This window comes from Balearica regulorum, chromosome 7, assembly GCF_011004875.1.
Source record: "Balearica regulorum gibbericeps isolate bBalReg1 chromosome 7, bBalReg1.pri, whole genome shotgun sequence".
NCBI classification, from domain to species: Eukaryota; Metazoa; Chordata; class Aves; order Gruiformes; family Gruidae; genus Balearica; species Balearica regulorum.
Window position 1 is genome coordinate 32,647,723 of NC_046190.1, and position 25,296 is coordinate 32,673,018.

General features: G+C 40.2%; 1 protein-coding gene across 2 annotated transcripts in view; it reads left to right on the forward strand.

Moving 5' to 3' along the window:
* The first annotated feature begins 4,453 nt into the window (after nucleotides 1–4,453).
* PHYHIPL (phytanoyl-CoA 2-hydroxylase interacting protein like) overlaps nucleotides 4,454–25,296 on the forward strand; it is a 61,661-nt gene continuing 40,818 nt past the window's right edge. Inside the window, exons 1-2 of one of the 2 annotated variants that reach the window (XM_075758796.1) lie at nucleotides 4,454–4,565; nucleotides 5,121–5,159. In XM_075758796.1, the coding sequence (XP_075614911.1) occupies nucleotides 4,454–4,565; nucleotides 5,121–5,159 (151 nt within the window). Of the gene's footprint in view, nucleotides 4,606–5,120; nucleotides 5,160–25,296 lie in introns of both variants that reach the window. The other variant, XM_075758795.1, reaches the window with a different exon arrangement.

The following is a 25,296-nucleotide window of genomic DNA, read 5'->3' on the forward strand; positions in this document are numbered from 1 at the left end:
AGGCAGAAGTTGCAGAGAGTTTTTGTATTTATATGAAAGATGAGATGAAGTTTTACAATTACATAACAAAAGGGTTTGTATTGTGTCAGATTCATTTCCAAACCACATGCCTCAGAGAATATCCAAATTCATGAATGAGAGACCACAAAGCTATTCAGATAGATAAGCTATGAGAATGCAGGTGTCAGCTTCCTTTGGACTTGCTATATTTTAGTGAAAGGGACAATACATTCAGGCATGTGTCACAGTATGGTTTTAGTTGCATCTTCAGCTTTCAAGTGGAATAGAAAGGCTGAATCAGGGCATTTGGAAGTTATTACAGGGAGGAAAGAGGGAAATCATTGATCTTTTCTTGGTTTGGGTTTAGATTGTTCCCAGTAGCTGATTCCTACAATATGTAAGTGAAATTTTTTCTAAGCCTTTCAGTGCTGGTGATTCAGTGCCCAAAGGGCATCAATGAGTATTTAAACAGATTGCACTAACCAGAATGTATGCTAAAAAAAACCAAACCAAAAACCTCAAAATTTACTTGATGGAAATATAGTGATTTGTAAGCCTTAGTTATCATAAAAATTATAAAAGAAAAATAGGTATATTCTCCTCTATGCCAATATAGGCACTGGAATTAATCTCTGTTCCCCTTACAGGAGTTGTATCTTCTGAAACAGTTGCAGGAAATGCTACAAGTCATTCTAACCTAAGACCTTATTAAGATTGTCCATTATTATAGGTCTACCTCTAAATAAAAAGCCAAGTGAATGTCAAATATCTCCTTTCTCATGCTGCATGTTTGCAATCAAGTGTTAGAAATTAAGTCATATAAATTATACAGTTTGGTTTAGGACTTTCCTAGATCTTAATGCACAGTAAATAAAATTACAAGAAAATAATCAGATGGGCTACACAAAAACAACAATCAATAAGATCCTAGCACAAATAAGAAGCTGCCAGAAATTAGTTCTCTCTGAGTTGGGCTCCAAAGAAAAAGAGCTAAGAGTAGGAGATAATGGGCTTGGGAAATCTCACAGAAGTTAATGGTGCTTGTAGCACTGTGTGGTATCAACTTTGCTCTGTGGCCTCTTATAAAATATTGTCACAGCACCACAGGAGGGACAGGGAGGGAGATGGCATCTGTGCATTGTGGGGTAGTGGGGAACACAACAGAGTCTACTTTTCATTTTGGTTTTTGGTGTGACGTAGCATTTGTGATTCTGACTCTTCCCCCGTCTACTAGATCTGTTTTTCAGGTGAGTGAATAGTGAATACTACTAATTTTTACACCAAAGATGTTCGGGGATGAGTTTCCCGTGTGTTTCTGTATAAGTTGGACTAAGTAAATCTTGAGAAAGAGAAAACTCTTAATTTACTTTCAGGCCAAATAGACATATCTGCTATGTTCTTATTCCATGTTGTGTTGCTTTCTCCCCAGCAAAAAACATTTTTGATTACTCAGCTTGAAAGATCTCTCTGTACTGATTGACCACTGACCCCAATTCTCAACTTCTGTTTTAGTTATATTGTGATGGTTGCAACAAAATGAGATTTAAAAAAAAAAAAAAAAAAAAAGTTGTATGAGTTTTCCCTGCCAGATTTTGGGCACTTTCCTCATCATATCAGAGAGAATACTCATCCTACCTGACTTAAAGCTGTACATGGCATGTATTGGGAAAGAAAGTCTCTTTCTCAGATCTTTTTCCCCCTAAAAAAGAGATCCCAAATGAGAGTTTCTGACTTTCTCTTCAATATTTAAATCACTTAGAAGCTCCAGTAATTTTTGGAAGAGGTCTTCTGCCTTCTGCTTTCATTTCCTCCCTTTTAATAGGAAACTCTTTGTTCCTGCATCTGAAAGTGAAGAAAAGTACACTTCATTAAGCCTGCAATTGTTTAGAACTCAGAAGTGTAGATTGATTAGCAAATACTCTACAATAGCTCTTATAATGGAGAGCTTTAAATAAATGGGTTTTAAACTATTCTTACAGTTTCTAGTGCTTTTTATACAGTCTAAACATGCTGTGTACACTATTCTTTGACTCTGCTGTGTTCCTGGAGGGGAATGAATCGGAATGTTCTGAATGCCTTATGTAACGTATTTAGAGAACTTTTTTGTTTGTATCTTTGTTTGAATTTCTTGGACGGAATTAATTAATGGCAAAGTATAAAGGCCAACTTTGAAATCCTAGCTGACTTATACACTAGAGCTCAATTTGTATTCTACATCAAGGAAATGTTTGGATTTGGAAGAAGGACACCATTATCAAAAAGATTTCTGTAGATGGCTCTGTTCTTCAGAGCGCCATCTCTTTGCCACAGAAGTGCGGTTTTAACATTTGGGTAATTCAAAAGGAAATTGATTTTTTGATCAGAGTACATGTTTAATTCCTTATTAAAAATTAAATGCAGAGCAGGAAATAGTAACTGATTTGGGATAAGAAAAAAAATTGTAAAGGTTGGATTTGTTTAAAACAATGTTAATTTCAGAGGAAAGGTAGAGAGAATAAAGTCTGTGGCCTGAGCTTTTATGGTTCTGTAGAAATCTGATGGGGTGACAGCTTTTAGGAAAAAGTAAGATTCTTTTTCTTTTCAGATCCATATTTGCATTGCAATTTTGTAACTGTATTCCTTCGTACAGTAGTACACTACTGTAGTAATATGTAAGGATTAGTTCCTCAGTGGGTATAAATTTGTCTAGCTTCGTTGACGAAAGTGGAATAAAGAGAATTTACATCAGCTTCCAAAGAGTTTGATCAGCTGATCACTGCAGCAATGGGGAAGTTGGCAGGAGAATCCTGCCTTTTATCTTTGCAGAAAAGGGGTTATTCATGAAACACTGTGTTATGTTTTACAGACAACTAAAGCACTGTCTTACAGTATGTTAGCATGTGTGTGCTTCACCATTCTGCCCGCTCCATTGTGAGATGGGCAGAGGAGAACAGACAGAGGTTCTGCTTGCACACCTACACTAGATTTCAGGTTCTACACTCAGGAAGGGGTTTCATTGTAGGCAAAGCAACTCTGCCTAAGTAATAACAAAAGAAATTTAAAAAAAATGTAATTTGGCGCTATAATACATACGCCAGCTTCTGTTAAAGCTACTGGAATTTCCCCAGAGTATGTTGTAGGAGCAATATCAGCTCTTGGTCTGTATGTGGTGGAGCCCAAGGGAAGTGTGACATGTAGTATTTGCAGAAGACTACACCAATACCTGTGTTACAGCAGTAGGAGGCAGGATGTACAACAAGGAAGGCCAGAGGGTTTCAAGTCCGTGCATTGAGTTCAGGAAGCAGGGGGGAATTTTTTCCAGTTTAGAGATCTCAAAGCTTGGAGAGCTTGCTCATTTTTTTTTTTCTGATCTATTCCTTGTGTTCTCAGGCATTGAAGTTTGTGCGGTCACTCAAATCTGTGCAAAGCCAGTGTAATGCTTTGGTAGCTCATATATAGTGCCTAGCAGTAGGGTATTAAGACTTCTAGGTAAATGAAAGATCTTGTCTTTATGCTTTCCAGGGTTATCCTCCCTGTCAAAGAGAGATTAGACAGGAGGGAGTAAAGAGTTGATAACATCTTTTATGCTTTTGAATATTTGTAGGGTAGAGAAAGGATTGGTTGAGATGGTCTTTCCTGGTTTTAAAATCATATTTCTCCTCGCACTAGTAACTCTCTTTTTTTCTTCTCAAACGTTATATATCTTCTGCCTCATTTATGTATCTCTGTGGCACCTTGGCATGGTCCTGAGAAATGTTAAACACTGTCCAGTCTGTGTCTTTAGAAACAGTGGAGCATTTAAGACAATTTTGTAGCATCACACTCTAAGTGAGAATATTTATCGCAGTCCCATCATATTCCTTTGTCCTATTTCTCTGACACCAACAAACTTCCGTGTTCCTACAAGAGACAAGGAATTAGGATATGGACAGTAGCTGGTGTACAGAAAGTAGCCCAGCTTCTCTGGCCTATTTGACACTGGGCGATCATGGATTTCCTCCAGAGCTGCCAAGAGCGCTGTGGACAAGCCCGTGTTTACACTCCTGCAGTACAATGTGAGCAGTGGCACAGAAAGGCTGCTGGGCTCCTGCCAAAGAGCCCCACAAAGGCAGCCAGATCATCTTCCTGCAATGCAAATACGATGACAGTGGCAGCAGGGGAAGCCTGGTTGCTCAGCCACCTCCTCCTCACTCCTCCTCACCCTCCCTAGCTCTGGTACCGGGAAAGTATACGTACTGAGAGGGAGGCAACCAGGAATGCTGACTGCGAAGGGCTTTTGGCACGCATCCTTCCTTCAGAGCTCAAAGCTCAGACCTGTGTGACTTTGCGATAGGACTAGTAGCATCCCAGGTCTCTTATTGACCCTTCACTTTGGGTGTCTTTTGTGTTTGGCTAGTGGCCAGAGTGGGCAGGACTGTTCCCAGCATGAGGCCCCAACACAACTTTCAACAAAACCTCTCTTCTCTGTGCCCAGATGAGGGGACTGGTAGGAGCTGGGGGAGGAGCCCCAGGAGGGCAGTGCGGAGCCTTCTGCGAGGGGAAGGGCCCACGGAGAAGTTGCCATCTCCAGCATGAGCAAGGGCGGCTCCTCAAGCAAGGATCCCAGCCGATCACCCTGTGCACGAGGTACAGCAGTCCTGGGGCAGAGGGATACTGGAAAGAGGGAAGAAAGGGAACTAGAAAAAAGAGAGCAACTAGGAGAGGAAGGTAATGAAGACAGCAGAGAAACCAGGATGAAGGGGCTTGGAAAAACATGACCCACTGCCTGCAGGGAAAATGAGATTCAATGAGAAGTTCAGATATGTGGAAAGTAAGGAATAGTGATGTTATGGGGAGCCAAAGGAGAATTTATTGTAGAATTAATGGCTTGACGCAATTCTGAGTATGCAATGACTGAGGGATTTGAGTGGGAATATCCATGTTATACAGGCAGGTATAATGTGCATTTTAAAAAAATTTTTACTCTGCTGACGTTAGGTATTTTTGTCTGGTTTCCACATGTCTCCAGAGTTTAACAACATAAAATTGTATTTTCTTCTACATTGCTGATCTTCTCCTAAGCCGTAAAGTTGGAAAACTGTCTAAAAACAACTTTCAAAACCAAAAGTTTCCCTTCCTGAAATCAGCAAGTAAGGGATTCACTACTTGTCAGTCCATTAAGTTTCCCATCTGTTCAAAAGGTTATGGCTGCTTCCATGAAAGGAATACATTTTTTTATTTATATATTTTTGGAGGAGAGGAGTACATGATTTGGGAATAAGAGGAGGGGGGAGTACGTGATTCCGGAATAAGGTGTAAGAGATGGTGTCCTTTTCTGAAGGGATGGTTAGACCTGCTCGCATGTGACAAAGCTCAATTATGATTTTTCTCTTGGACTTGAATGCCTTTGGATCCTGGATGCTCAAAGATAAAGGTTTTCTTGTTTGTTTGTTGCTTGTTTTCTGAGTGGAGTCTTATTTATTTATATACGAGCAGAATGATCTATTCTACTGTGTGGGATGTCAGACTGTTTATTTTGGCACCTAGTTTGACAAATAGGTGCATTTACTGTGCAGCTGAAGTGGTTTTGCTTCAAGTCCCCTTAGGATTGTAAAACCCACCAGAGTAGTGGTTCACCGCAAAACAAAGAATGAATAGTACTTGGCTTTATGAATTTCTCAACACTTTCCACACTCTGTCAAATTTGTGCATATAACCTTCCATTTTCATGAATCTCACATGGGTCAGCATGCTTGGATTTACTGACCTTTTTTTTTTTTTCATTTACATTCTTATTGGAAAGCTAGTTATGAAGGGTATTAAGTTCCAGATGTCTTTATTTTGATACAAGATTGTTTACCACTTGATTAGGAAAACTTGTCCAAAACAACACTGTATATGTCATGGCAGAGTACTTTCCGTACAAAATGTTATTTTGCAGTATTCCCTATTCACAGTTCTCGTAAGACTTGCTTGGTACTTGGAAGGCATGCTGGAGACAGCTGGCCAGTACAGCCATTGCTTAAGCCTTATCCTATCATCATCAAATGCACAAAACATACAACACCATATACAGGATAGGATGTCTATCCGTGGAATGGCTTCAAGCCAGACTTAACTCACTGGGTAGTATCTGCTCAATAAGAGAAAGCAGAGCTGGGAACAGCAGATATAGTGATGCATCTCAGCCATCTCTGAGCAATGTGTGAGCGTATGCATTCAGGCTGATGGGGGTCTCCCGTGTCCTTGGGACACTGGAAACACCCTGGGAGAGAACAAGTAGTAGATTCATCCCTCAAATTCTTTGCTGTCCAGCCAGACTGGTGATGGCTGCATGAGGCTCTTCTTTCACCTCTTTGGTAAATACAAATGAGGCAGCTTAAAACACAGCCTTAGTGTCCAGCTGGAAGAGAAGTGGTGACTTTGCTGGGAGGTCGTGCTCTCCACTCCTCCGTCCTGCCTGGGGCTGGCCTGTCCCCATGAGCTCCACACTCCTCTCAGGCAGTGGGCTGTAAGAAATTATCTGCCATGGTCTTTCTTGGCTGCCTGCTGCTAAAATCAGTCTGCTGATATCTCACTTTCCAGAGCAACATTTCAGGATCTTCATTTTCATTCAGAAAGTGCAATATTGTGTTTTGGTTTTTGGTGTGAGGGAATGTTGTGGTCTGATATTTCTCTGCAGATGTAAGTTTCACGTTTTTAGGTTTAAGGGATCGGGTGGAGAAAGTATCTTCCTTTTTCATGCTTATGAAAATAACTGAATGTAAATAGCTACATTAATGAGGCTTATTGAAAGTATTAGGGAAGGTGCAAGTCATTAACTTTTCAGTAAGAAGTGTAAATGGCCCTTCTTACATTTGCATGTGAAACTATAAAACTTAATTTCCTATGCATATAAGAGCATTTTTGTCCATCATAGTAGCCAAAGCACTTAAATAAGTCATGTTAGTTTGAAATAGTGCTGTCAATTGGTACTGTCGTTTTTTCCTCCACCACCTTAACATTCCCAAATTCTTTCTGAAAAGACAGTGTTGTGAATGTAAAAATAAAAACATGGGTGATGTTCTGTGGGTAGAATCCTCATTTTTGGAAGCTGGTTTGGAGTGGATAAGCACCATTACTACTGAATGGAAAATTTTCTTTACCAAGTAGCCAGCTAGTTTTACTAGTGGCTTGATAGGATGTTTTGTTGCATTTGCTTTGGAATTTCTCAGTCTTAAAAAGCATGCTTGCTCTGTGATTCATGTGCATGCTAGCAGCAAGGTAATAGTGGACAATGTAGAAAGAAGTAAAAATGGAATTTATTAACATAGGGTATTTTCATAGGTCCTGAAAATAAATAACAATTTTATATCACCTTACTAAATCTAATTTGGCTGTTCAAACTGATGATGTTTCAGTTGTTGATATCATGAGAAATTTTTATTGTAGAGAACTTTCTTCTAAGTGAATGTATATGGCATAAAGTACAGAGCATTGGGCTCTGAGAATTATTCAAAATTAGTAGCTGTGTAGGGATGACACTCAGAAGAGTAGCAGTGGTGGACTGGGGCACAGAAAGAAGGCCCACAGAAGAAGGTGCAGAAAGAAGGGTAGGCACACTCCTTACAGAGAGAAATGTCATGGCAAAATGAAAGCAGAACATGACTAGAAGACAGAAACCTAATGCCAGATAATTTTTTTCCTAGTAGAAGAATGTAGTGAATCTTTGTGTAAGGGTTGTAAGAGATCCACAGGAAGAAATCTCATGGCAAGGAACATATCCCACTGAGGTCTAGTGCCATTTTTATCTACAGTATTGTCTTTGTTGTTTAACTCCAATAGTTGTGAAATGTATCAAATTCACGTGAAACCGAAACAATTTCCTTAGTCCTAAAACAATGATTTTAACATCCTTCCTAACAGCAACAACAACAACAAAAATGTTGGAAATAACTTAAGTGCTTCCCTTTTATGGATGCACTTGTATATAGCACAGAGAAACCAAGTGTCATTGTAACAAAAATCATCATGTGCACTTGACAACAGCAGACCTTTGTGTTTTTCCTTAAGGCTTGAGTCAGCTGAGAAAAAAAATGCCATGTTGAGCATTACACCATTTTTCTCTGGATATTCAATGTGTGAATTATTTCACTATTATTTAACTGTTTCCTTATATACTAGATTTCAAGAAAGCAATTTTATGTGTACAGTATTTAAGCACCCAAAAAGGCCTGCTGACATTTGCAGGGATTACACATAAAATCCTGCTGCAGATGCAGAGAATACTCAGCTTCTTCCTCCAAAAGGCTAGTCATGTCTTCACATATGATAAGATATTTATTGAGTACAATGTTAACAGCTACCATATTGCTGTACTCCCACGTTGACGCAAATGTTGGCAAAAGCTACTGTGCCAGCTGCCCACTTACACACTCTAGTGGCACCTTTGCTATTCCTCAAATCCACAAATTGCTATTCTCATCCAATTAATGCTCAAACACTGGTGGGTTTTTTCTGCCTCACATATTAGCAGATTTCTGTCAGAAAATAAAAGATGAAAATGGATTCACAGGAGCCCGTGAAACCAGACCAAACCCAGCAAAGTTAAGACTTTTCCAATACCAGAAAATACCCTGGAGTGGTCCATGGGAATATTTTGAAAAAGAACCAAGGATTAGAGCAGAGAGAGAGGAGATTAAACCTTAATTAAAATGAGCACTTGTATACAGTACATATGGCAGACAACTATTCTTAGAGCTGTAATGGAGCAGAAGTTTTCCTGCAGTTACGAGGTCCTACCTCACATCCTGCCCAAGAGTGGGTTTCTGCAGTGGCTGCTAGAGGACACAGTGTTTAGGTCAGTATAGAAACGTGCAGCTGCAGATGACTCCCCATGGCATGGTGCTTCTCTGTAACATGATAAGCTGACTTCCACAGTCAGCATTTGTATCTAAACTGCACATATGGGTTTTACCCTCCTGCTCATAAACTCTGCTCCTCCAGCCCATGATGGTATGTTTACTATCAAGCCAAAGCATGGGAGCTGCGTTCCCCTCTTGAGTGCACAGTAGTGGAGGTGACAATCATTTCTGGTAACTTTTCATCTCTAGAAGTATTTATTTTAGATCTATGATAGTCTCTGCCTGCTGACCTCCAAGATATGCTGCAAGGCATATTAAAGACTTGCATTTGTATCCCTTTTTAAGTATGTTTACACAATTTGCTAATGGAGTTATATTTCTCATATTTAAAAAAATCAACTTGATTTGGTGCATGTCATCTCTATGGTTGTGTAATCATTTTTCTCCATCCATGAAGCTTTATTTTGATTATCAGGAGGGATTTTATATTCTATAGACTTGTGATGAACAAGAAGCATATAAAAAGATCATACTGTGGTGGTGGTGATCATCAAATTGTGAGGAAAAAACCCCTGCAACTTTTGATATACATCCTTTCATAACTCAATGGCCACTTCAATATTTTGACATAGAAATGCGGAATACCAAAATATGTCTAAATGACATGCCAACATCTTTCCAAAATACCAGCAGTACCAGTTCTTGTCTGGAGTTTGTGTACTAAGTCAAGAGAGGTTCTTCTGGAGTGTCACTGTTTGAATGCTTTCAAAACTCCTGATGTTGTAATCCATTGCTATCCAATGTTTTATTATTCTCAGTAGGACAGTTATTAGAGAGGTGAAACATGAGTAGACCATAATTAATCCTTTCAGCAGTTCTAGTTTCGTACTCGCCGTCTGTGTGGAACTATTTACTCTTAAGTAGAAACCTGAAGAGTCTCTACGTTGCTGGTGTTCGCCAGTATTCCCTTCTGACCTAGTCTGTGCTATGGTGTAATGTTATTTTAGAGACATGTTTGATAGTTTAGGAGCAAAGTCTAGAAATGGATATTCACTTGTACATCTCTCAAAGCAGCAGGGCTTCTGCTGCTCAGACTCCCTGGTAACTTCATTCCTTTACTTTATTCAGGGGTTGGTGCACATAAAGCATTCCTCCAGATCATTGCCAAATTATTTGTTTATAGTTTCAGGGCATATTATGTTTAAATTACTTCAGATAGTGTCATAACAGGTATAAACTAATTATTCTAATCAACGTTGAAATACAGTACCGTCAAGTTCCAGGTGTCATTTTAGAATATCTTCCTGTAAAAATCCTACTGAGGCTAATTGCGCTGGATCCTTCTGTTTCAACCCCTGCGTCGAAGTCAGTGAACTTCCTTCTTGCTATCACTCTGGGAAGAAAGAACTTAATCTCTGTTTTAGGGGACTTCATAACAGATATTTTATCTTTACAGTTTTCCTTACCCTCTATTCCTTACTTGGCAAATAAATAGGTGTTATATATAAATACATAAGTGTTTATACTGCATATATTATGTTATTAGGTGAATGAATTAAAAAGACAACTCGGCAAAAAGGGTTGGGGGGGGTGAAAACTATGACTTCAGTGCAGAAGGAAAAGCAAAAAGTTTGCAGAAGCAGAGAAATACTGTTACTTCAGAATTCTAATAAGCAGTATTAGTGACTTTTAAAATAATAATGTCTGCTGGGGCACGTACAGAGGAGCACTAAGAAAGCTCAGCTATCTGGTGACTGCCAAAAGATCCTGCTTTGCAGCCACTGCCTCCAACACAAATACCTCAGCTACATTTAAGTATCCTTACTGGAGGTAATCAATCACATATGGAACAGAGAAGTTATAAATAAGGTTTGCTGTTGATATACATTCAGTTATTTTTGCAGCTAAGCTATATTTGCATCCAAAAGAAATATTTGGATAACTGAATGTCTCCCTCCTAGGAGGAGTGGAGAAAAAAAGAGTGCAAATTGTCAGCATAGGTCAAGAAATAATTGAAATTCATAATTCAGTGCCTGGATGCATTTCATCTTCAGAACCAAAGCATTGCCACCCTGTGCAACCTTTCGAAAGACATTGGCGCCTTAGGCTTAAGTACCTAATGTCACAGTGAATGAAGAGATGCAGACGGCCAACTTACTGCTTGTGATGGAAAACAACACAGCAAGTGGAGGGAGGAGGAGCACTGTAAGAATACTATAAAAATTGCAGAGATGGTTTAAAGAAAATTGTTTATAGAAAAGGTATCTTTGAGCAGAAAGTTAGCTTCTTGAAATTCCCCATGTCTCTGGGTTTCTCAATATGACAGTAGCAAAATTCTTTAAATACATTGATTATTTTTTTTTTAATTATTTTTGCTATCAATGTTTGCCCCACAAAGAACAATTGTTTGAGAAATTTCAATCAAGTATGTATCTGCACACTGTGGGTTACCAGCTTTCCAGAACTGTCTCGAGGAGTCTGTCTATATGATGAACTGGGTTGCATATATAGCACCAGCGAGACACACAAACAGATAACTTGCTGGGCATAGGACAGCAAAGCAGGAGACTCACAGTGCTGACGCGTGCCACAATAACGCTGAGCAACAGAACCAGAGAGCTCAGTAGGGCTAATGCCATCAGCCGCTGTGGTGACACGTCTACTCGCAGTTAGTAACTCAGCAATAAATATGTGAAAGTCTCGTTTTCTTAATTGACTGAATCTAGTCAGAAGATTAATATGGCATCACTAGTTTTTCCCCATGAAACAAGAACATGCAGTATATCTTCCCCTAGTTTGGGGGTGGGGTGTTCTACTTACTTTCCCTCTTTTTGGACATTCTCTCTACCTTATATTTCAGAGCTATTCTGCAGGGCTTACGCAAAGACAGGTGCAAGTACTGTGTTTGGATTTCTGCCTGTGATATTTCATTGTAAATGAAGCCAATGGTAGGAGCTTTAACCTTTTTTCCCCTCCAGTTTGGCCTTGATCTTACTGCCAAGGAAATGCATATTAACCAATGTTTTGCATTTTAAGGAAAAAATGCAAAAAAAAAAAAAAAGACAATTTTTTTATAAAATACGCATGTTTAGGCTGTGTTTTCTGTTTGAGAAGCTGATAAAGTCCAGCATGAAAAACATGTAATGTTAACTAATTTCAGAATTACAGCTTTTGAACAGAAAAAAACACAGATATGAGCCCTTTTGTTTATACATAGTGTAGCGACAGGGCAGAGGTGAAATTTCCTTAGTTGCTTCTATCTTTAAGAATCCAGTCTTCACCAATGCATTATTCCAAATCCTTCACTGAATAATTTGCATAATAATTTCCATTTCTGTGAGTCTCATCACCAGCAAATTCATTCATTAGGATGTATATAAAGGACAAACATAGAAGGAACAGAACACAGCTGAATTGAATTCATAAAAAAGTTTGAACAAATGCTGGTGGATTTTTTTTCCACTATTTTCTCAGCTCTCTTAAGAACTCATTCAAATCTCATCTAAAAGCAGTGAAAAACCTCCATCACTTACTGAGTTTTGTAAATCTCTGAGCTTTCTATATATACCTCATGCTCAAAAGTAAAGACAGGACAGATGTCCTGATTTTGATGTTTTTTCTGTAGGTACGAAACTTGTTGAGGTATTCTCACATTACTACAAACAGCCTCCACCCATGAACAATGTTAATCTCTCTGGTATGTTCAGGTCTTGCATGTGTTGGCTTTTTGCCATTTTATTTGAGCACAATGTTCTTAAAGCTTGCAGTATGACACGTGATATAGCAAAGGAAGAAAAAGGAACAGAGCAGACAGTAATAAATATGAATGAACAGAGTAAAAGAGCCTCTTTGCTTTTTCCATCCATTCTGCTACTCTTGCTTCTTTTCCTTTATCTTTTGTTTTACATTCTCCTCTCTCCGCTATCAAGATTTTAAACATTTTAAGTCATTCCCTCTGTCTTTCTCTACTCCGAGCAGGAGTTATGAGGAGTGAGCAATAATGAATGAATGCGCTTTTCCTTAGGAGCAACAAGCAATACACTTAGAGCAGCAGCTGCTGATGCAGCACATGGGGAGACTTTGAACAGAGTAGCATGACATGGTTTCATAAATCAGCATGCAAAAAAAAGTCAGACATTGTATGTCACCACGTGGTAGCTGGTTAGGAAGAACAACATGTTTTTCTCCAACCTGAACCTACCCTAGGAACAACCCATTTGCTATCTCTAGGCTCCAGAGTTTGGAGATTTTTGTTCAGTTTTGGTTTGGTTTTACTTAGGATTTAAACTTCCTTGCTTAGTTACCTCCCATTTCATTCACTGAACATCTGATTAGCTAAATACCAGGTAGTGGATTATCACACAGGATTCTGTGATGAGGTGAAACTCTCCTTAAGTTTATTGTGTATATTTAAAAGAGGATGAATTGTATTTCTGTTGGCTTTTTATTAGCTTTGGATGTTCAGAAATTACTCTCAAGATCACAACACCTGTGTTGAGCTCCAGATCCTCTGCTGTTTTGCCGTTGAAAGTTTGCTCTTTATGTGTTTTCTTTCTCAGTCCTTACATAAGGAGATTACATAAGAGAAGACTGTAATCTTCAAAATCATTTACCATATTAAACAACAACTACCATCAATGGATCTTTATCATTTGCCTGAAGCAGAAAGGAGACACATGGCTGTACATTTGGAAACCAGTTGTTTACAGTACTCATCAATGCTTGCTGCCAATCGTGGGCAGATGTCATCAACAGTCATTACACAGCTCTGAAAATAGAATCAAATTTGACCTGGACAGGTCCTCAAACAATTGATAGACTGCCTCTGAATGATGGAAATATGTGGAGTCCATTCTCTCCACCAGCTTCCTGCTGCTCGGGGATCTTGCAGACCGAGAGCTAGGGTGGTGTGGGGAGCGGGTACTCTGTTGGGGTGTACATGTCAGGTACTCGGGATGTACATGTCAAGCTGAAGTCTTCTCACCCCTAAGAGTACGGTGTCTCTGTGTGTTCCTGATCTGTCTTCATGGAGAGGAGCATGACCAGCATGTGCCTGCTAATCCCTGCAGCAGTGCTGTGTAATCTCTGGAAATGGCAAGTTATATTTGCCTCTTATTGCTCTTCCTTTTTCTCTTTCCCCCACAAAGCACTGGTAAGCAAAGAGAGTGAGCAGGAGAAAGCACTTTGGGGAGAAGGGCAAAGAGGTTTTGAGAGTTCCTCTGCCGTATGCGTGCTGCTTTGGCTGTCCCTGCCACTGTGCTGTGCCCCAGGAAGGGAGCAGGCCTTGCCCACTTTCCCAGACCGTGTGAACTCTGCATTGAGAGCTGGCATCGTGGCTCTGACAGAACTCCCACAATTGCTGTGTTGTGTGGATGGGGACAACCTGCCATGATTCATATGTTTTCCCAAATCTGGCTTCCTCTGCTTAGCTCCTGCAAGAGGATAAAGAGTACAGAGAGCGGCTTCCTTTCCCTTTCCTTCCCCCTGTCCTCCCACAAGGCTTGAGAAGAACACTGCCTTCTCCTTTTCTTTCAGAAGTGCTGGCGAGCATGGGCTGTTACAGTCCACCGCATACAGTGCCTTGGCATCAGAAGCAGTCAGCTGCTCCCATGCTCCTGTTTGCTTGCTGGCATGTGGCAGAGGGCATGAGAGAAAGGGAAGCAACACTATACTTCTGAAATGAGGCATAGCAAGCGTCCTGTGCCCGCAGCTCCAGCCCAGCCTGCCAGTGTTTGTCTGCTCTTTAGTTAGCAGGTAGAACATTACAAGTGACTTGCACTTAGTTGCTCCCCTGTGCAAACCCCTCTGATCTCCAGCAGGCCTGGAAGACATGATTTAAGGCTGTAAGAAATGTGTTGCTTAGCCTTTTTGGAAGTGCACAGCTAGCATTCATGTGGCAATGTTATCTTTGAAAAATGAGAGCCTTTTGTAAAGGCTACCAATACCGCTAAATGTAATTTTTAAAATAGGTGTCTGCCAAAACAATATTCTGTTTGTCAGAAACATCCAGCAGTCCTCCCACAATGAAAGAGGGCTGGATATCTCTTTGCAATTTGCTTCTGCTCCTTTACAGTCTCTAGAAGGGTGCATGCAGAGGGGCTTTCGGTTTGTCCACTTTCCCAAAATAAGAACATCACAGCAATAATCTTTTGGTGACAAAAATGTTGAACTGAATCAAAGTTTGTTATGAGCTATATACCTGAACACACTGTTATGCTTTATCTGTGCAGGGAGTGATCTCTTTATTTAACAGCAGTTACAGCAACAGAAATGTTTCTGACTACAGTTTTTGGTTTTGTGCTTTTCCAAGCATTCTCCTTCTCCCTTTTGATTGTTGTTGAAGTTGTGACATGAGATCAGGGAAGCTTAAGAGCTTAAGTGACTTCTTAGCGTACCATCATTTCAAGATGAATAAGCGTTCATGAAGACAGCCTGCGGGAAGGGAATTGATGTACTATTTGAATGCCCTGACTTTATAATTCATACAAAACTCTCTCGGCAGGAGTGTGACCGGTGCTGAAAACTTTGCCTTAGGGTTCAGATGGATCAAGCGGTAATAAGACTCCATGGCTAGTTGAGGGGGAGGAAGAGGAGAAAACAATTTAAAAGCAATGAAAGAAGATACCCACGATCATTGTTGTAGCAAAGCTTTTGCTCCCACAGCCTGTGGAACCACCACACGATAGGTTGGGGAACTGACCCCGCTCTCAGTTGCCTGCCTTGCAGCTGCACGTAGAATTGCAACCACGGTTTGGGAACAACTGGCTGAAGGAGAGGCAGCTGGCTGCTCTGCTCAGCTGTGTTTTGAGATGAGCAATTTTCTGTTGAGGTCAGCAAGAGTTTGACAGTATAAAGAGTTCAGACTATCATCCCTAGAGAGGGTGGAGAAATCCAAAATGAGAAAATAGGGATTAGACCATACGTTCTCTCTAAAAGTGGTTGCATGTTCTATTTCAATCTGCATATATTTGTCCATAATGTGTTTTTCCCAGCAAGAAACAGGAAGGAGTTTTTACTCCAAGATGAATTCACAGTTTGCATAAAGCTTGCATAATATTTCCATTTAGACAGTGCTGTCAGGCAGTCATTTTAACGAGTGCTGAAAACCCCAAACCAACTGTAGTCTAATCCCACTGCCTGCTCCTATTTCTGTATTGACACTCCTGGCACCTCCCAGGCATTTGCCTTCTGCAACCAAACAGCCGTACATTGGGAGTGAGCATCTTTGCCCAAACTGTCTCCTGTTTAATAATGCTTGCTGATAACAACTGTTCTCATCGGTTCTAGACGGCACGGTTTCAAATACTGAAGCCAAAATAGAACCCACGTTAGCCATCAAGTTCATTGCATTTTTTTATTGATATTTTGCAAGTTTTAATTAAGAAGGTAGTTTTGAACTACCCGGTGAGAAGAGTGGGGGGACCAATCTCTGCTTTCACAGCTGGGTTTCCCAATGTGTGTCTCATTTGTCAGTCAGTATCCCTTATCCCACTCAAGCATTGGAATAAGCCCTGAAAACATCTTGGAGCGCCTTTCTCTGTTTTTCTCCCTGAATTATTTGCTGTCATGTTTTTATCGGACATCACTGCTCCTGTGCTGGAAGCAAGAAGGTTTGCTTGCAATTCAGGTAGAGGCAGTCACGTGCATTTTTGGTGTTTGTGATAGCCCTGTTATTAACTCCTGAAGGCGTAAGACTTAGTGGTCAGGCTATAGATAGCCTATGGGTCTGATAACTGCTAATCTCATTAACCTTGGATTTATCTTGATTTATACTTCATTTGCTCCCCCTGGTTTTATGGTGATATATTACTCAACCTCAAGAAAGAACAAAACCTCAGGGTAGATGATAAAAAAGTGGTCATGGAGCAATGTTGCTTAGGCCTCAAACTCTGTAGAGAGTGGAGGATGTGGATGTAATTTAGTGCCACTGGCACTCATTTCTATTGCAGTATTAGGCAAACGTGAATAGTCCTTGGTTGTTGCTAAAGAATTTCAGTTTTCCATCTCTCCTTAGGCTGACTCTGTGCCATATCTGTCTTTTCTGAATAGCTTTGCCTGAATAATTTTAAGAATGTAAACACACATGTTATAATAAGTTTCTAGAGTTTTTACTATAAATGAAATACTATTTGGTTCTGCTCCAAGAATACACACGGGTTTCAGTACTGTAGTAATACCAGGCAGGGCTAATTCATTCCTGGCAGGAGCTGTTTAGTGGTACACAAAAATTAAGAGGGTTTTGTGCTCAGTTTTTGTATGGCATTAGCTGTATCACTGTAGACGTTTATAATTAGGCTGGTGCAACCTCTACATTAATTTGATGGAGCTACAGCTATAAAATATGTGTAAAAGAGTAGCAACTGATCTAAAAATTTACGGAAATAAACTGTATAGCAGTGCAGCTATTGCCCACAAAAAATAGTAGGGCTAATCTAGATGACTAGCATTTAAAGTACAAAACTGTATAGCTCTGCTTACACCATTACTTTTGTTGATCTGCTGGATCTGCTATTGTAAAACTTTTCTGTCACTTAGATGCACAAATTCGTATTTCCACAGCATGACAAGGAGTATGTTATGAGACTGATAAAATCCATGAAGACAGCTTTCTTGTCTAGTGGCAGCTACTGTAAATAGTTATGCTAAGGACAAGACACCAGAAAATCTAATTTCATTAAATAAAAACAACTACTGAAACATAGAAAGCAATTTTTTGCCCTTTTGCTATTCTCTACCTCATTTCCCCTTCCTGCCCCAGAAATGACCAGGTGAATGTCATGTAGGCAAACCTAAAAAAGTACTGTCAGTGGCTAAATTGAATTCATGTGGAGCTATATTCATCAGAAGCTGACATAGAGACAGATTGCAGTAGATGAGGTCAGACTAAAAATGGAGAAAAATAAGAACAGAGAGAATTAAGAAGAAGAAAAAAAAATACTGATATCAAAAGGAAAAAAGAGAAATAACTAGTAAATTTGGTAAAAGTCACGTAAGACATCAGGTTCACAGTTAACATGGAAGAAAAAGAAATTAGAGAAAAAGAATTTATAGGTGATGGTCTTCTGACACGAGTTCAGCAGGTCACAGATAAGCAGTGATCAAAGAAGTCTGAAAACAGACCCGTGTTCCTTCACACAGGAGCGACTGTCAGACCTTGTCATTAGGCAACAGCTGTGACTGGATAAATGACTGATTGTTCTGCTTCACAGCCAGCACTGGCCCTCTGAGCGTGTGTACATTAAGCCCCCTGAACTTTGGACAAGGAGGTGAGGGGCTAGCATTAGCCTAGGAGAGAGAGTTTTGCAGTATTTGCTTGCTGTTCTCATTTCTCCTTCCAGAGTATATTGCAGATTATCAGAGTCGGCTGTTGCAAACACATATAAGACTAATTTAGGGGACATTCACAAAGACTACATTTAGCCTTGGGATGCTTTTCTCCCCCAGCTTCCTGTAGCATCAAGAGAAATCATTTCCTCTGGGCCAACCCAGAGGACCTACAATGAGTTCCAACTGAGACACTCTGCTGAGGATTTTATCACTCCCCACGGGCTGTGGAAAGATCCTGAGGCAAATAAGCTCCTTAGGCTAAAGGTGGCCTTTGCAACTGTCCTCCTGTGCAGCCTGGTTTAAGATCCAGGAGCAGTGAATCAGGCACTAACAGATTTTTGAGTCAGTTCTATGATTTTCAAGGCTCACAGAATGCCTCAATTCCTTCACTGACTTTGAGCACTCTGGGGCACTGCATATGTACAGCAACTGGAAATCTGTAATGACTGCTATAATATCAGTAAATAACATAATGCAGGGCTGCCATATATTCAGAACACAAGTAACGGTGATGGGACATAATTCAAAGCAGAACATGGTTTAATTAAAATGCTTGTGGATGTTATTAACAAAACAGTGCTATAAACTAGCAGTCATTTTATTGTCTATTCATGTACACTCTCTATCTAATCTGCCTGTATATTGGTGCTAAGTGGGCATACGTTCCTACCAGAGCAAACGCACGTAAAACACAGCTCTTAATTGCTGTTTCTAATGTGTTTCCTTGTGAAATTCTAATAGTGGATCACATATTTAAATGATCATAGATCTGAAAGACAGTATAAGAGCTTGTAGTAAGTGACTATGATTCAAGTGAGTGAAATTTAAGACTAGTCTCACTACACATCAAGGCTCTGAGCCAAGGAGAGGGAATGTCTGGATGTTCCTCCTGTCATTCATTTAACATAATTTCCCTTCTGTTTCCTTAGCAGTTAATTAGCTGTGTTCATGGTAGCAGTGGGGGATAAGACAATGGTGTCTTTCCTGTCTGGCCTTGTCACCTCAGTCATACATAGCAGATCTTGATGGTACAAAAGGTGCCAGGTAGCAACATTAATCTAGAATGACTGTTTTCTGTGCTTATCCAAAAAATCTTAAAGCTCTATAGTTGTAAGAAAACTAGATCATTAGATGACATTGAGGAACTAGCCACTTAGACTTTCTTTATTAACTTCATGTATTACTGAACTATACCTCCTTCTTGGCTGTTTTTGAAGAGTTTTGATGTCATCCAATGAAAGGACGTAGTATTATGAGGAAAATCTAATGCACAGGATCAGTTGAGAGAGTTTAAGAAAAGCCTTTGTGGAAAGGGGAAGGGCAGTAGGAAAGACTCTAGAAGATACTGTAATGGAAAGCCTGCAGAAATGTGTCTTGTTCTAGTGAAAATGGGAAGCACTGATGGGAGAATGGATCACTGTGGGCTACTTAAGCAAGTAAAAGTAAAATATGAACTGCACTGGAAACAGAAAACTGGAGGGCGACCAAAATAGGCTTTTATATTCCAAGTTTAGTGCATGTGAGAAAAACAGGGACAGCATGAGGATACACTGAAACAGCTGCCAAGAGGTTAAAGATAATATGAAGAGACTGTTATAAGTCCTGAAGGCACAATAATGCAAAATGACTTGACCAAGAAAATATTAATTGTAATTAATTTGTAACATGAAGATAAATTTTGAGACCAGTTCTTATTCCCACTAAAACTAATTGGACTTTTGCCATGAAGTTTATTGGGAAGGGGATTAAATTTTGAATAATATCTTGGTTAAGAAATCATTGATGTAATTGTGAACTGCTGGGAGAAAGTAACTAAGAATACATAATGAAATATCGTCATTTGAACAAATGCATCTGAGGTGTCCCTTTGGGTATTTATAGAACTGATAGAACAACTAGTTGCTAAAAAACCCCACAGAGAATTGAGGAAGCATCAGGAGACTAATAAAGTGTCAGCATGTCACAAGTCTTTAAAAATTGAATTAAGAGTAACTATGGAAACTATTGTCTAATGGGCATGGCTCCAAGTTGAAATAAATAGTATAAATATTAAAGCAGAAGTGGAAAATGTATTCATATGGAGGTGAAGAGTATAATGAGAGCCAGATATGACACAGATGTACTACAGTAATCTAAGGCATACAAATTAGAATGTTTATCCCTCCATTTCTTTTTAAGATGAAGCCAGAAGATTAGTAGAGTACAGAACAGCATCAAGACTTCACAAAGGCATTTGACCTTCTGCCACATAATATCTTAAGGGACTTGCCGAAACAAGTCAGCTTGGGCTAAAAATCACTTAAAGGTATCACAGGCTGGCCACTGAACTGTAGACAGAAAGTAAATCTGAATAGAAGTCAGCATTGTCAAGGATAAGCAGCCAGTAGTATCCTTCAAAGGTCAAGATATGGTCCAATATCTGGAGGAGAAAGCACTAATTAAATGTGAAAATGATACTAAAGTAGGAAGAATGATCTACAGCACAGAGAAGAAATACAGAAGGTTCTATTTGTTCTCTAGGGATATTGTGGATCTAATAAAGTGAGGCTAAACTTAAAAGAAAAGCAAATTAATAAATTATAATGCATTAACAGCACTTTGTGTCTATTAGGCAACAAATAAATTTTATGAAGCTACAAATACATTATTTTTGTCTATGAAATAATTTGTCTTTCTTAAAATCTTATTCAGGCTTTATAAAGCTCATCAGAAAACTGAAATTTAGAAAGCAGCAGCATAAATAGCATTAATAAAATGATAATTTGCTTGGTATCTTTCTGTTTATCTGAGAGGAACACTTTTAATTGTTTACATTGCTCAGAGTAGGTTGGGAGTTGCACAACCAGACGTTGGAGGGCTCCACACTCTGAAGTGTTCACTATGAACGAGGACCGTGTGGTGGTGGTGGGTGGAAAGGAGTGAAAGTTAGATACCAGGATATTTCCTTCATTGTGCTGGGTCAGCCCAGCATAGTCTCCTTAGCAGTGGCTGAAAATGGATGTTCACAGAAGATGAGCAGGGCAAGCACATGCAACAGTCTTCAGTAATTCTTCCTCAGACTCAAATAATTTTCAGATTAGGGATTGAATCACTTGTGGGTTTAGTAAGTCTAAAGGATTTCTTTTCCATGAACTTTTCCAGCTTCTCCTTGAACAAATGTAAACTTTTAGCATCGACATTATCCTTTGACCTTACAAGTCTAACATCATTTGCATGAATTACCACCTCCTTCTGTTTGTTTTGAAGCTGGTTACTATTAACTGCATTTGACACCCTCTAACTCTTGTACTGGGAGGCCTGGCAAACAGTCAGACTTTGGCTACCGTGTTTGTGCTACTCATGCTTTAGTGAATCTCTATCACGTATCCCCTTGGTTGCCTTTTTTCGTGGACTGATTGTCTTTTTATCATAGGATGACTAGATTTTCCCCCATACAGAAGCCATTTTCACATCATACCATACAAAAAACTACAGATTCATGAGTAGGTCCCCTGGCACCGGAAGTCACAAGATTACCTCAGAATTGTGTGTTTGACATTTTAAAGTATGCTTTATGGCCTTGCAAGAAAAGCCTGAATGCATGAACTGAATGCAATTGTTGAAATGAAGTCTTCCTAACAGGGAAGAAGAGACATTTTGAGATGTATGAGCTGCTGCATACATCTCACTGGAGAGTTCCTAGAAATAGTGAGGGCTTCCCAGCATCACAAGTAACACCAAAGCAGAAAACAGTAGACAGACCCCTTTCCAAGAGAGCTGCAGCCTCACCACTAGATGTAGTGTCAGGGGGCCTGGCTGCAGTTGTTACCTTTGCAGAGAGTGGGAGAAAGAGGGAGACAGACTCACTCCAGAGCTAAGATTAAGCACTGCTGCTCTGCCTTGGATTTTCCTAGAGAAAAAAGGGGGACCTGTGCCATCCTCCTTCTTGTTTGAGCATTTGAGGAGGCTCTTGCTTTGCTATCTGAGAAAAAACAAAGAGGTTCCCAGTGAGATACTGTGCCTAGTGCTCTAAATTGTCATACATCGATGCCTGTCTCCGTGTAGGGAAGGAAGCTGTGTTGTACTGCACATTAACTGTACATAGTCAGGGCTTTCACTTAGGGTCTTAAATCTTTTTTTTTTTTTTTTTGTCTTTCTGTCACCAGTATGTGGATTTTACTTCAATCATATGGTATTTCAAGAATATCTTGCACACAATTCTTTGCAAGTATGTGCCTTTGCATGCTGAAACACTGATGTGTCCACTAAAGACAAAGAATAACTGTGAAATTGCAAAGCATTTTTCCCATGAAACTTCAGGAGTTAGTTGCTAAGCTCAGTCAATGCTCCTTTTAGGACTGATCTAAAATGCTGGATACTGGTTTTGACCTCTCCGTTTCTCTGTCCTTTAATATTTTGCTTTTCTCCTGAAAAGTGACATATTAATAGAAAAAGAAAAAAAAAAGAAGAAAAAAAAAGACTGTCTTTATTTCCTCCCTTGTTTTTCTTCCCTGAAAACTACGTCTGTAGCCTTTCTGCCTTCTGCTTGCACAGTCCACTGAGCAATAACACAAGCCTTTTTTTATTCCCAAATGGGAAGGAAAAGCTGGAACTCTGAGTCTTGCTAAAGTCTGAGAAAGGAGGTTCCTTTTATAACTTGCAAATAAAAACCTGCTAGTGTGAAATACAAAAGTGTTTTCAAATAGGAAGAGCTGAGTTGCCTTACAGCTCTGCGCTGTACTCCGCTGCGGAACAGTTTTCCCAAAATGGAGTGCAGCAGTGGTGGGACAGACCTTTGTAATGGTGCGTGGGTTGGTTTGTGGGGAGGAGAGGAGCACACAGCACCTTTTCCTCTCGCTTTTACGGCTTGAATGAGGTTGTGGCTTTTAGGAAAGAAGCCACAGACCGCTCTGGCTGGCTGCCTGCCTGCCTCTCCGCCTGTCTGCTGTAGAGTGGCAGCCCTGCAGCAAGGTCTTTGGTGAGTCTACCTGGGGGGTTGTGAATGCCAGGCTGAGGCACAAGAGCCGAGATTGTTGAACCTAGCAAGGCTAGAGGTGTGTGTCGCAGCTCATGTTTCCTGGGACATGTATCATGCTAGCAAATGCTGCTTCTCTCTCCTTTTGTGAGGTTGCAATAATAACAGACCCACTCTTGTTGTGCTACAGAAATTGGTGATACTCTATTTAATGTTGAAAGTGCTAAAGGCTGCTGTTGTGGCAAATTCTTTGCAAGCTTCTGTAGTTCTAAACGCATGACAGTCTGTTGTCTCAAATGTTGTGCTGCCATTGGCAGACTTCCCATTACATAATGTTGACCCATATTTGTGATATGTGACTTTTTTTTCCAAACACTGTCAGGGATAATCCGTCACAGAATAAACTTTCTGATTACATGCTGAGACTCTATCATCCTTTAGCACAAACGTAACTTGTGCTTCAGACAATGCTATTCCTTGTTAAGACAAGCAGGGTACAATTCTTTCAGGCAAGAAAAACACCAAGAGAGTATCGTGTGCTTTGAAACTGAAATACCTAGGACTAAATTCACTGCAGAACAATTGCACAGAATCACATCTGGGAGTAATTTGAGCTTTAAAAAATGTTGAGCCCTAGCCCAGGTGATGGGAGTAGCGACTTGCTGTAGGAAGCATGAAGTCTGAAGTGTGACTTTGCAAAATGCTGTCTCAGGCAGGACCAGCTTGTTTCATGCTTCAGAAAAGTGGAGCTGTGGAAAAGGTTTCTCTGCTGTACTCTTCCACTGAAGTCTGCCAGTGTTTGTAGACTAACCAGCCTTTTCTTCCAAAGAAAAGGGTAATGGTGCAGGGAGATAAATAGATGTAGCTTAGCCAGGGGTTATTGCTAACAGGCAGCTGAGAAATGAGAGGCTTTGGAGGCATGGGAACACCCCCAAAGCTATATGCTTTCACAGAGCTATGCAAAATCCATCCGTTCTTAAAAACCTGATTTCAGTTGCATAGAATAGAAAGTAGAGGAGAAAAAGGTGTATAAAATAGAGGCAGAGAGAATAAAATGATAATTCTCTTGGTATTCAAGAACAGGGTCTGCTTCAAATGGACTTTATATAATGTAGCAAAGAAGTAACAAGATTGTGTGAGCTGCTGAAGCGTCTGCCACATCATAGAAAGGAATGAATGTGGGACGCAAAGCTGAGAGACTAAATACGCTGTCTTCACAGAAAGAAATTTTCCAGCCTTACGTAGGAGATGACTGTGTGCTAAGAACAGTTGCAATATCGAGGAGAAAGGTTTTGCTTCTGTGCAAGGAATGAATGCTTGTCAGAGCCAAAATTAAAACCTGATGAACGCGGTCTCACCCACTTTCATGTCTTCCCTCTCAGATTCTACATTTGTCCTCATTCTGTCTGTGCATTCATTCATATATTCCTCTCTCTTCCCACCTCCCCATTGACTCACACTCTCCCTCCCTGTTTATCGCTTCCTTTTCATTTTCTTTTCCTTTAGGTTTCCTTCCCACTCATTCCATTTCTCCTCTGCCTGACCCCTCTGCATGCATTTTTCTTCATGATGAAAAAACAGCAGAGAGACAAAGAGGAGGAAAAAATAGAAGATGAGCGAGGAAGGGAGGGGTTGAAGAGAAGACAGTGCAAGAAGGGTGCTCAGCATTGCACTTTTTCCCCAAACTGCACTAGGGATTTTTGAAGATGTCATAGGAGTAAGGGCTCCTAAAACCTGTTCCTTTCTTCCAGGCAGCAGCACTTGGCAATGGCTTTGTGAAAGGTAATGCCAGAGCTCATTTCCTCAGATTAGTGTCCCTAGAAACCATCATAAGTAATAGAATAATCCCAAAGTCCGGTGGAAAGCCACCTCTGAGTGACAAACATCTGGCAGTGCATGGAGCTTGCTACCACGTTGGGTGAGTGAGGGCTGGCGGGAGACTGGGTGCCTCTTGGGACTCCAGAATGGGAAACAGGAGCTTTCGGAGTACTTTGGCCTTGTTGGCATGCAGTGCTGACCCAAAAACATCATGGCCTCAAGCTTGTCAGGAGCCTTGGTGCAATGAACGGGTGTTTCTCAAAGCAGCTGGTGCTGGTGTCTCAAAATCCACGGCCAAATGGTGCCAATGTCAGTTTAGTGAAACAACAGGAAGGTGCCAGGAATGCTTATTGTAATGTGTGGTAAGAAACGGGCTGAAGCCACTTTAGCTGGAGA